The sequence below is a fragment of the Streptopelia decaocto genome (genome assembly GCF_964273445.1).
Source record: "Streptopelia decaocto genome assembly, chromosome: 21".
Taxonomy (NCBI): Eukaryota; Metazoa; Chordata; class Aves; order Columbiformes; family Columbidae; genus Streptopelia; species Streptopelia decaocto.
This window is the reverse complement of record NC_138676.1, coordinates 1,874,876-1,886,722: the sequence shown is the minus strand read 5'-3', so window position 1 is coordinate 1,886,722 and position 11,847 is coordinate 1,874,876. Positions and strand designations below refer to the sequence as shown.

The 11,847-nt window shown below is 44.0% G+C and overlaps 1 protein-coding gene across 1 annotated transcript; it reads left to right on the top strand.

Moving 5' to 3' along the window:
- The first annotated feature begins 378 nt into the window (after window positions 1-378).
- Window positions 379-11,728, top strand: POU2AF1 (POU class 2 homeobox associating factor 1). Its single transcript, XM_082070464.1, has 5 exons — window positions 379-477; window positions 7,830-7,957; window positions 8,668-8,710; window positions 8,801-9,075; window positions 9,898-11,728. The coding sequence occupies exons 1-5, from the start codon at window positions 462-464 to the stop codon at window positions 10,207-10,209; spliced, it is 774 nt and encodes a 257-aa protein (XP_081926590.1). The 5' UTR covers window positions 379-461; the 3' UTR covers window positions 10,210-11,728.
- The last annotated feature ends 119 nt before the right edge of the window (window positions 11,729-11,847 follow it).

The window sequence follows — 11,847 nt, the reverse complement described above, 5'->3', positions numbered from 1 at the left end:
TGCCTTATGTGAAGCAGGACCATTCTTAGTGCCAAAGAAGGTCAAAATCCTCCTAAAAGCCCCTTGTGTTTTCTCTGCCATACAACCTTTTGCCTTAATTTTGTAAATCTATAGTAAAAGCCCTATGAGTGGCAGGTTCAAGGTTTGATGGCGATATCAAGGTTTGATGGTGATATCAAACGCCTTTTGGTGCATAATACCTTCCAGAGCTCACTGCTCTTGAAGGAACTGTTTACCATGATGAAGAACGACGGAGAGCAAGGGAAAATATAGAAGTGGTTGTGGTTGGAGGATGTGATGACATCACAGGGTTCAGCGGGAACATGGTGCTTTTAAAAAGCTGAAAGAAACATCCTGACAGTCAGTTGTCACATCCCCGTAAAGGAGTCAAACACACGTTAGCTATTAAAAGGCAAGCTATCTTCATCAAGGAAAATAAAGACTCCGTCCTCACACAGAATATGCACTGGCAAAAATGTAAGTGAGCTCTGATTTGTTTTTCATAGCTGCAATGAAAGCTGAAGGTTGTGATGTGTAAGTATTAGCATAGCATGGGAGACAATACTTGTGAAGAGATGCATGGCTCAAGAGAGATAAGTGATAAGGTATGATGCTGATTTTCCAGCAGGGATATTAACGCAGGGCGGCATCGCTGCTTTGCTGGCATTCATCGCTATGAATCAAGTGGAAGACTATGATTCATAAAAACAATAACAGGATGCAGGTATTATATCAAAGGTTACAGTGGTTACATACCAGAAAATTTTCCTTTTTAAAAGTGAAACCTGTGAGAAATCTTATTTCTCTGCCTTTTTTGATAGATATGTATTTTTTTCAACTAATAAAAAAGATAAGGAACAGGGCAGTTGAGGGCAATACAGTTATGACTTTACAGGAAATCAGTTTTCTTGTTTTCAAGATAATTTCACTCCTCTTGGCCCACCTTTGCTCAAATATTTGCTGATCATAATACAGGTAGGTGTTTTTTTTCTTGCAAGTTTTCATTCTCACTATATGGATCTGGAGATGATGCTCATTTTTGCAACTGTACTGCCATCCTTGCATTTCACCATGTTGTTCTGTTAACCTGGAATAATACAATACACCTGAATTGAAGAAGATGATTTCTTAAGCATTGCCAGGGACTTATTTCATATGGAACTAACATTAATCTTCTTTATATAATAGCTTGCAGGTTGTTCAGAGGTTGGTTTGCTATGCATGTACCTTTCTGACCTTATTGGCAGTTAAGTCTGTTTTCTCTGTTACACCTTTCTCCTATTTTTTTTCAGTTGAATGCTTTGGAAGCCCAAATGTATATTTGTGCAATTATATTGTAGACTGTAACACCCTGTAGCAAGAAGCTCTGACTGTTTATTCAATCACGTTTCAATTTGTCTGACAAGCATTAAACATCAAGCGGAGCACTACGGCAACACACCTGGTTTCCCCCTTTATCTCGTGCTGTTTTCAGAATCAGTAGGTGTATGATGTAGGGAATACTGCAAGATGATTCGATTCAAAACTGGGATCTAATCTTCCATCTCGGAAGTCCCTTATTTTTTTCTCCAATGACAAAGCAATAATAACAACCTGATGTTTTAGGTAGAATAAAATTGCTAACTGAATTGGTATTTTTCCTTTGCATTTTTTCTTTAATGTGCTTTCAAAGGTGAGCAGGAATGAGAGAAGAGGTCAAAACCTCTATCTTGATGTGAGCCATTTCCCGTTGATAGTTTATAGACAAGCCAACTTCTGCATGGTTAGTGTTCCTTTTACCGACATGCAACTGTTATCTTCTTAACCCTGCTTCTTTTCTATACCGTTACAATAATGAATGATGTACTTTGGCTTTGAAGGTAGACAAGAAGGATGTTCTGATGACCGGGATGTAGGCAGCTCGGGTGCAATTGCTGGAGATCTCCCCTGCGACTGTAGGTAGATGGGTCAGGTCAGTACAGGTGTTCACGTGCCAGGTCCCAAAGGCTTCCGTTAGGTTTCTCAGTATCTCTGTAGGTCTCCATTTGGTGTCTCCGGTGCACCTACATTTCCTTTTGCTGTGACCAGCTGTGGCCTCATGTTTCCTGCACTGTCTGGTTCAAACCACCTGTGACCACATGGCTGTCCCAGCGCTCCCATGTGAGCTATTGCCTTGCTCTACAGTATAAACGGATGCAGAGGCTGTGTGGGTGTCCAGGGGGCTTGGTATGTGCTTGTGTGAACCCTAGGCTGATGGGAGAGCATAACAACCCTGCTTCGCTTCCTACCAAAGAAACAGAAGGAGCTTTCCTCTGCCATGCAGAGAGTTTCAGTATAGTTAAAACCAAAATTACTTACTCAGGTGTTCTGGCAACAGGGCATCCTGAATAGATTGGCAATAAATAAGTCTGTGGGAAGCTTCTGAGGAGTGAAGATTTTCCCCAAGCAATGGGATAAAGCATCCTGTATTCGCTCTAGAGACAGATGGCTTTAATCATGGCAAGAGCACCTGTTTTGCTTTGCGTGCCTGTGGTACCGTGCTTACGAGCCAGGTGAATGAGACACAGGCTGACGCTCCCAGGAACAGGTATCAGGGTTTGACATTTCTCACCTGGCATGTAAACTGCTCTCCTGTGACCTAAACTGCTGAATTATGGACTAGTCGGACTAGAGAGGCATATGACCATGTACTGGGGCACATGTGAGAGAGACCTTTATCCTGCTTGGAAATTATTGACTTGGATTAATTAATTTATTTATTTTTAGCAAGATAGGAGGTTTCAAAAGGAATGGTATGATTCACATATGCTTTCCCTAGCTATAAAAATAAAACAACAACAAAACGGCAAAGAATAAAGTTCTCCTCTACACTGAGAGCCCAAGAGTGACTCAAGAACTCGTTTAAATAGGTGCGACCTCACCAGAGGGCACTTCCCATGGGTGCTTTCTGAAGGGCAGTTCCCCTGCTTCTTCAGGGGATGCTTCTGTAGAAAGCCGTGCAGGAACAGAAAGCAAACTAACAGAGCTTGCCCTCAGCTGCCATGGCCAGAGGCTCTTGTCCTCGGGGGGTCTCGCATGGCTGGCCCTGCGCGCTGGAGATCGCTCCCTCGGCGTCACGGCACAGTGCGCTGCTGTGCAGGAGCGGGGCCCAGGGCTTCCGCTCAGCAAAACCCCAGAGAGTGTCTCAGCCCGAAAGCGTCCCCTCCCACGGCAGGAGCGAAGTGACTGGTTGGGGCTTCCCAGCTTTTGGCAGGATTCTCTGAATGGAAGCAGAGCCGCTCTGCAGCCCAGCGACCCTCCAAGGGTGGGGAGTTTCTGATGGGCAGCATCAGCTGCTTTCCTCCCATGTGTCTTTACGCAGATAGCTCCCTCATGTTGTATTTCGAAAACAAAACGAAGGTACCTTTCATGCAAGTGCTTTCTGGTACAAGAGGGTATGCAAGCAGGTTGAAACTCTGCAAGAGTTTCACATTTCGGTGATGCTTTGGACACTCAGCTCCTGTTGCAGTCCAGTGGGACGTCTGCATAGTTCTGCTGACTGCTTGGATTCCCATACAACTGAGATACGTGAATTTGCACCTTTGAAAACCTCTTCCCAAATGCTTTTTACGTGCATCAAGCCCTTTCTGCCCACAACAGATGTGGGGCTCTGTACAGCTTTTTTGAAAGTATCAGATAATGAGACTGAGAGGTGAAACTGCGATACACTGCACCTTGTGAGTTTTAATTTTGGTAAAACCCCACTGGGAAAGATGGATAGTGTGAAAGCTGAGCCCATCCATGCTTTACGAAGCAGGTGGCAGGCTCTACGAATGACCACATAAGCAATTAAATGGAAAGCTTGCATTACTAAAATGGAAAGAGTATTATGGGCTGGGAGGAATTAGGACGTGCGGGTGAGACTTAAGGTTAAGACACTTTCTGTCTATCTCAGCTTCCCCTTTGTAATAGGGGTTCTCTTGTTCTGAAACTGATAACTTTTAGTAGCCCTCACCACTACATGGCCAATGCATCCAACTCTCCTTTGCCACTTTGTGCTTTGCATTTAACTAAATCTTTATTGAAATACCCACCCGTAGTGTGGCAAACAGTACAGACAACGATCCACTTCAGTCTAGTTTTGCTTGTCAGGCTTGTCTATAAAAAATAATGGTAACATTTCAAAAGAGATTTGGGATGTGTCAGATGCGCAAAAAGAGCCGCATGTTCAGTCCATGATGTACTATAGAACATTATCAATGTCACAGAACCAGCCGTTTCAGTTCTGATGTCAGCTCCAACCACAGGATTCATTTCCAAAGCAGTGGCAGATCCAAAATATCTTTACCAATGTATCTTTAATACATTTAAAGAAGTATTTTTGAAGAGGTCTGTATTTGAAGTCAACATAAAATGCAGACAAGCATCATGAAATATTTAATCACTTGCTAAATGGGCATTGATGTCTTATTGTAAGGCTTTGATTAGAGTCTGAGCAATCAAGTAGTGTACACAAAGCTAAGCCACTTTTTAACTTTTATTACCCAAAGTTTACTGTGTGCAATAAAAACGTTGGCAGCTGCCTAATGCAATTTAGTCTTCAATATCCAAGCCAGAAACTCACTAGTTTGTGAATTGAAATCTGAATTTTCCTTGTTAGTCAAGAGTCACTGTTTGCTTTTCGCTGTTACTGCAAATAAGAAAAAAGTTTTCTATTGTTTTTCTTTTATTATTTTTTTTATTATATTGGAGCTGAAAGAAGAAAAGAGAAAAATATTGACACTGTTAACGCTGATCAGTTGATAAGCTTATCACACGTCAGTGTGCGAGCAAAGAAACAGTAAATCTGCTGAAACAAAGACAAGTGTGTCACTTGCTCTTGCAGGCAGGTTGGTGTGAAAACTCTTAGAGATCAGCAGTGTATTTCAAACTGAAAATCGGCCTGATGGGAAATCATTCTGACTTGTTTGAGAGGGTGAAGCTTAAACTGATCTGCAGTTTGTGTGTGAAGGCCACTGGTGCTCATGTGAAGTTTAGTGATCTGAAACTTGTCATGCTTCAATGCTTGCAGTCTTCCAAGGGCTGTTTTGCCATTATGTTCCCTCCAGTTTCAGCAATGGTTAAATAAACATGTAGAGGGAGGTGCATTTTGAATTGGCTTGGTTTAATTGTTTAGCAATGTCTTGGCATGCTTTCCCTGTCTGATCTTCTCCTTCAGACCAGAATTTCAGGGATGTTATTATAAGTAGGAATCTTTAAAAGGACATACATTGATGTTATACTGACAGAAACCTGGGGATGACAAATACCATGTTAAAAGTGGATATTGTTGGCTGTTATGATGCTGTGGATACCTCTCAGGTTCTCCAAAGCTCAAACAACTGAAAGGCAGGGTTTATAGGTTTATCTCCCAGCGCGTTAATCTGTTGAGCATTTGGTTCCCCTTTGGGAAGGGGTCTTGTGAAGTGTGTTGCTGAAGCTCTTGGCAGCCCATGAGCTGGGGTTGGAGCTGCTCCTCAAAAGCAAACAGCAAGATCCACACTGGCTATGCCTGCTGTGTTCAGCACAACTTGGACCAGAAGGAAAACCCTAACAACAATACTGATGGAGTTGTCTCATCTTCATCCAGAGTCCACCGAACCTTCAACCTTGTCTGTGCACTCTGGGCACCTTCAGGCCGAGTTACAGAGTGGTCTGGAAACAAAAATCATGATGTGCTTTCTTCTGGTGTCATTTGATACTCAGAGCTAGTGGGACTGCTGCATTTGGTACCTTTTCATTAGCTGGTGTGTTACCCATCCAATTTGAAAGATTACTCAAGTCTTCAAGGTTTGTGCTAGGCTTTTGTCGACGCTCAACAAATACAGTGTGTGATAACATTGAAAGGAGCCTGAGTGTAAATGTACACCACAGATTGGTACGGCAGCCTGAAAATGGCATTGCAATGAGCTAAAATATATTTACACGTAGAAACTATTGCAAAGCTTCCTGCTGTTTGGATTAGATTCCCTCTTTCTTGACTTCTGATGCTTCATACTGCTCCATTTTCAGAGACCAGTTGCAAATCAAGGTCCAGTGCCTATTAAGGAACAGCATATGGCTCATGTGGTCCTTGAATTGCCTTAGACAAGCTAGAACGCAGTGGGCACTTGAGCACAAATGTTGTTGTTCCTTTTATTTGTTTGAATGGAATTTGGGCATGAGGACCTTGGTGTTTTTGCAGCTCATGACTTAAACATATAGTTGAAACTTAGTGCAAGTCAGGGTTCACAGATTATTAAGACAATGCTTGTATGAAGAGTTGGAGGCTACTAAACCCAGGTACTTCCTTGGCAAGGTGATTTAAATTGTCATTATTTCTCAAAACGTTTTTATTTTTAAATGATCATATTGCTTTAGCTTTATGAAGAACTGTAGACTGAAGCCAAAAGCAGTTTTGCCATGGTTCATGTGTAATGCTCAGATCTGCTGCACACATGAACAGTGGAAAAGCAGCTGTGCTATCATTATTTTTATTTCTGGAGGTCAGCTTGGGGGAACCGAAATATGTTCTGCAGACTTTGGGGTTTTGTTGTTTTTTTTTTTTTTTTGGTACTCTGCTTACACCGGAAACTCTGAATAGGTATATTTGTCAGCTTTTACAGTAAATTTCTTCTTTCCCATCCCCCAAACCTGGAGCCAGAAACTGCCATCCTTCCCCACCCTAATTCTGCAAGGAGGCCCTTTGAAATCAGTGTGATGACTCAGGGACAAGACACCACCCAAGGGGCAGATCGCTGCCTCTCGTGCCGTCTGTAGCACAGCTCCTATTTGCTTTGGTGGGGTTGATGCAGCATAAACAACAGCAGCAATGTCCGACTCTGAAGAGCTTTTCAGTAAAGTACAAACAGACAATTTCCCAATGTAAACGAATGTCATCGAAGGCTGAGAACACACATTTGTGATGGTCTTCATTTCAGATGTCCTGCCCAGCATTCAGCTCCTTTTCAGAGTTCTCAGTACAGCTCACACCACAGTACTTCTAAACACTGTCTATTGTTTGTAAAGAAATGAAAGATTTAATCTAGAGACAGTGGGAACACCAGCATTTATTTCTTACCTCTCTGTGTTTTTTCTTTTTTGACTACCTAGCTGGTAAGTTTTTAAGTCCTTTTTCGGGTCACTTCATACTGTATGGCTTACTACTACTCTTATTTTGCTTGTCTATACAGTATGTCCCCATAGGGAAATGGAAGTCTGTTGATAGCTGTTGCTTTTAGGAATGGAGTATTCGCCGCGTTACAGCAGCAACAGCTTTTTCCTTATCATACATCCTCCCTGGCTTTCATAAATGTCTAGAGCAATACACTTATTTATTTAACAGAACGTGTTCATTGCACCCCATGCCTGATAGGGCATGGCTTCTGCAGAACATAGGAACACCTGCTGGTCTGGAAGGGAAACCGCCAGCTCTGGCTTGCAGGCCATCACTGCTCTCAGTCCTGCACAAGCTCTCATGCTGTAAATCATATAAAATGCTCTTCTGGAGGCAAAAAAAAAAGAAAGGGTGAGTTTCTTGGTATTGCTGCAGCTGTTTAACAGCTGGAGAGAATTGCAAGCATGCTTATTTCAGGTTAGTTTGTCCTTGCGATCCATCTATGTGATCACAGCATCTGAGCAGCAAAGGTAGAGGGAGGACTATGCCATCTGAAGTCATACGGGCCAAAAGACACCATTAGCTAAGGAAAAAATGTTTATGGCTCCAGCCATATTGACTAGTGTGACTAGTACAGACAAGCAGCCTGCTGCGGAGACTTTGGCTCTCTGCAAATGGCAAGGAAGGAAAATAGGTGTCACCTGTGTGTTTTGGTTTTGTTTTTTCCTCTTCTCAGCTTCTGCTCCAGAACAGCAGCCACAGCCCCGGCCCTATCAAGGCGTCCGAGTCAAAGAACCAGTGAAGGAGCTATTGAAAAGGAAACGGGGAAACGTTCATAATGCCAGTGCAACAGCACCCACGACGGTAGGACAAAAAAAAGAGATGGAAAATTCTCCCTGAGTAGCTACATGGTTGGCCAGCCCTGTCACCAGCTGGCAATACTTTGGCAATGAGAGAAATCTTTGCATCTCTAAAGCGCTTTGAAGGCAATGCAGCCTTATGTTACCTGCAGACACCATTAAATATATCTTCAGACGGAGTGTCTTTAGGGTGCTGAGTACCTCCAGTCGCCATTGACTTAATGGAAGGCTTAAAGTGCTTTGCACTTGACAGGCGCTAACTCCTGGGAGCAGAAAGTGGCTTGGAAGTTGAGCAGCTTGTTCAAGAGCACAAAAAGAGATCAGCCAGGGCCATCCCTGGCTATCTGCTTCTCACTTTCAGCCTACCTCTCCCCATCTGCCCTGGAGGCTGCAGTTCGACTGACTCCTCTCCGAGGAGGAAATCCCCCTGCAACACAAGGCTTAAATACTGTTTAAAACCCACTTGAGCCAAAGAGGCACTTGGACTTTGGCCAGGGCTGTGAACAGAGCTGGAATTACATGTACTGGCTGCCAGGCTCGGTTCTCCTGGCCCTTCTGCAGAGGCAGGTGGGAACATCCAGGCACTGACACTGAAGTAGTAGCTGATGATCAGCTGGTATTAGGTAGTATGCTCTGTCCCACAGTGCTTCTCAGATAGGGTTGAGTTTAATGCTTGTGATCTTAATCTCTGGACATTTTTCTTCTCTCTTCTAGGTTGTTTTGCCCCATCAGCCACTTCCTTCTTATTCACCAATGGGTAATGTTTCCCCAACTTTCTAAGTGTTTGCCAGCCCTGCTGCAGGGAAGACTATGCTAAACTGACCTTTAATCTTTTCCTGACTTTCAGGCCAGCCTTGCATTGATATGGATGCTGCTGCTACGCCTGCATTGCCCGTCACAGATGAAGGAGCACTCTGTTCTGGCTGGATCTCCCAACCCTCTCCCACATCCTTACAGCCCTTAACTCAGTGGACCACTTACCCTGACTATGTGTCCCACGAAGCCGTCAGCTGTCCATACACCGCAGATATGTATGTTCAGCCTATGTGTCCCAGTTACACTCTGGTTGGACCTTCATCTGTTCTGACTTACACTTCTCAACCGCTGATCACCAATTTTGCAGTAAGTCAAAAAGTACCCAGGTATAAATGACAGCAAATTCCCTACAAGAGCCATGGGGAGTCCCAGATGTAACTAGTATAATTTATTTAGTTACTATAATGTTGTATGTCTTTGCATCTATGCCACGTGTTCATTCTAGCACTGGCCATGTCCAGGGAACACATTTTCCAGGTGAAACAGGACAAACAACTTGTCAATAAATTTCTCAAAAATCGCTATTTAAGGATGGAAGACCAAGGCCAAAATAGGACGCAAGTGTAGCAGAGTGTTTGATTTCAGGCTGGACAAAATCCATGTTACTGACCCAACATGAAGGGCAGCAAATTCTATTTCAGTTGAACTCAGGCAGCTTATTTTCCTTTTAACATTTCAGTTCAGCTGCTGAACCCGACACAGCAGAGCAGCAAAGGCCCATCCTGTGGTCTTCACCGGTGAGGAAGGGCTATCGTTTCAAAGCTGGCAGGAGCTGCCTTCAGCCTTGCGGCAGCAAAGTTGTGCCCATGCACCTTGAAAGAGACACTGCCAAAGAAGGCAGCTTTCAGCACAGGGTGTAGCTGTCTCATGGGCTTACAGCGAGGGAACAGAAAGCTAGAGGGAACTTCATGTGTGAGCTACTGGCAGCAGCAAGCAGCTGGGACACCCACGGCCACCACCCTCATGGGAGTCAGCGTAGGAAAACTGTCACACTCACTATAGCGCTTTACCCAGAGAGACAGGAAAAGGGATGTTAAAAGTGAGACTGAGCATCCTTAGTCTGTGTTGTCCCCGCACCCCACCCGGCCAATTATTTTATTGCATTTTATTTCTCTTCTGTTTTAACAGCCCCGAAGCGCCACCCCTGCCGTGGTGCCTCAGCTGGAGGTGACGGATCAGCAGCCCCCGCTCACGTACTTCCCATGGGCTCAGCCCCTCTCCGCGCTGCCGGCCTCCCCTTTGCAGTACCAACCAGCTTCCTCCTCGCTTCCCGGGCCACAGTTTGTGCCCTTGCCGATCTCCATTCCCGAACCAGCCCCCCAGGAGCTGGAGGACGCCAGACGAGTCATCGGCACGCTGCCCATTGAGAAGCTGCTTCTAGAAGATGAAGACAATGATACGTATGTTTTAAACCATGCTCTTTCCGTTGAAGGGCTTTAAGTTGCACATCTGGGGCCTGATCCTCATCTACTCAATACTCCACCTGGCACCACAGCGGGTTTTGAGTACAGAGGAAAGCAGGCTGGAGGGTGGGATGGGAAGTCTATTTACGGTTTTGTTGTCCACCTCTAGCACACCATGACATGCATCTTGTGTGAAACTTGCTTTGTTCTGGGGCCCAGCACAAGATTTCTCTGCTGTTACGGTTTCTGCTACCTCTCCCAGGTAGGCTTTTGATAGTCCACAGTTCTTGTGCTCAGCGTCAGCACAAGGCGACTTTCATCCTCAGACACGGGGCATGGTCTCAAATTGACATCCTATAGCGTAGCCATGGTCAACTGTAGCATTTGGTGGGGGTACACTTGCCTCCAAATACTGGCAAGACCCAGTTCAACAGGACTGCTTTCCGGAGCTCAGAGTAAATGCAGAATGTTTTTGAACTCTAAAATATCCACCTTCAAGATGGGGGGATGGTTTTCTAGCTGGCTGGTAATGCTGCATGTTTTACCAATGGATGGGTCCTGGTCCCACTGAAGTCAATGGGGGTTGTGCCTGAGTCAGGATTGCAAGACATGGCACTCTATCAGGAGATCTTTGAGGAGACAGGGTCTTCCAATATCTCGGCTTCAGTCTAACAAGTAATTCATGGCGTTACTACCAGCCAGCAGTGCTTTGATTTGTTGTGCTGAGCCAGGGAACCTTAGTGACCCCTCTTGTGCTCACTGCTATCAAAAGTTCCTCCGTGCTGTAGTCTCCCAGGCCTGCAGGCGCATACGTTTTCCTTATAGCTTTCTGATTTCTTTCCTGGACAATGAGCAGCTTTACCTTTTCCTCTGATGCGACTGTAAATATTATTGTTGATGTTCAGGAGTGCCATGCCACAGGCAAATATATTTGCAGGAGATATATCCCCTTCTAACTCTGTTTATTTGTTTTCTTAATAAACAAGGGACTCTTGGTGGGTGAACACAATTTCTCTGGGTTTTTCTGCTTTCCAAAGCCCAGGATCCTCAGGTGATTTTGTTATTTGCAAGACTAACAGTGAAATAATTCATTGCATTCTTATTGCCTGGTGTCCAGTGCTCCAGTTGCCATCCAGACAATATTTCACGTGACCTTATGGTTTATGCCTGAGTGAGGTTTGCAAGCTCAGGTTGAAAGTCTTGAGGACTTTAAAAGCATGTTTTATTATTTAATATTCACAAATCTGAAAGACGTAAGCAATGGATCATGTAAGTGATCATAAAGTTATTTGAATACAGCAGTAGTTCAGGTGCATTGAAATTAGTGGCTTACATTTGCAGAAAAACCCAGCAAAGAAATTAATTAGAAGGAGCTTACTTTGCCGCTGCTTATTCCAGTTTTATAAGAACAAAGATATTCAGTAGGTAAAACTGGAACAATGCAGTTGTGAATCAAGCCTGTGGTTGCTAAGATTGCTTTTAAATTTCTTTCACTTCAATGTATGTAAATTCTGTGTGTGAACATAAAACAATGATGAACTGTTTCAGAATTTCTTTCTGGGTTGTTCTGGTTAGAAAAAGACAATCTTTTTCAATAAAGATCTACAGTAACTTTCATATGCCTAGAGTGTTTTATTTCCTATCCAAGAGGGTAACCCAGCATTGGTTTAGCAAT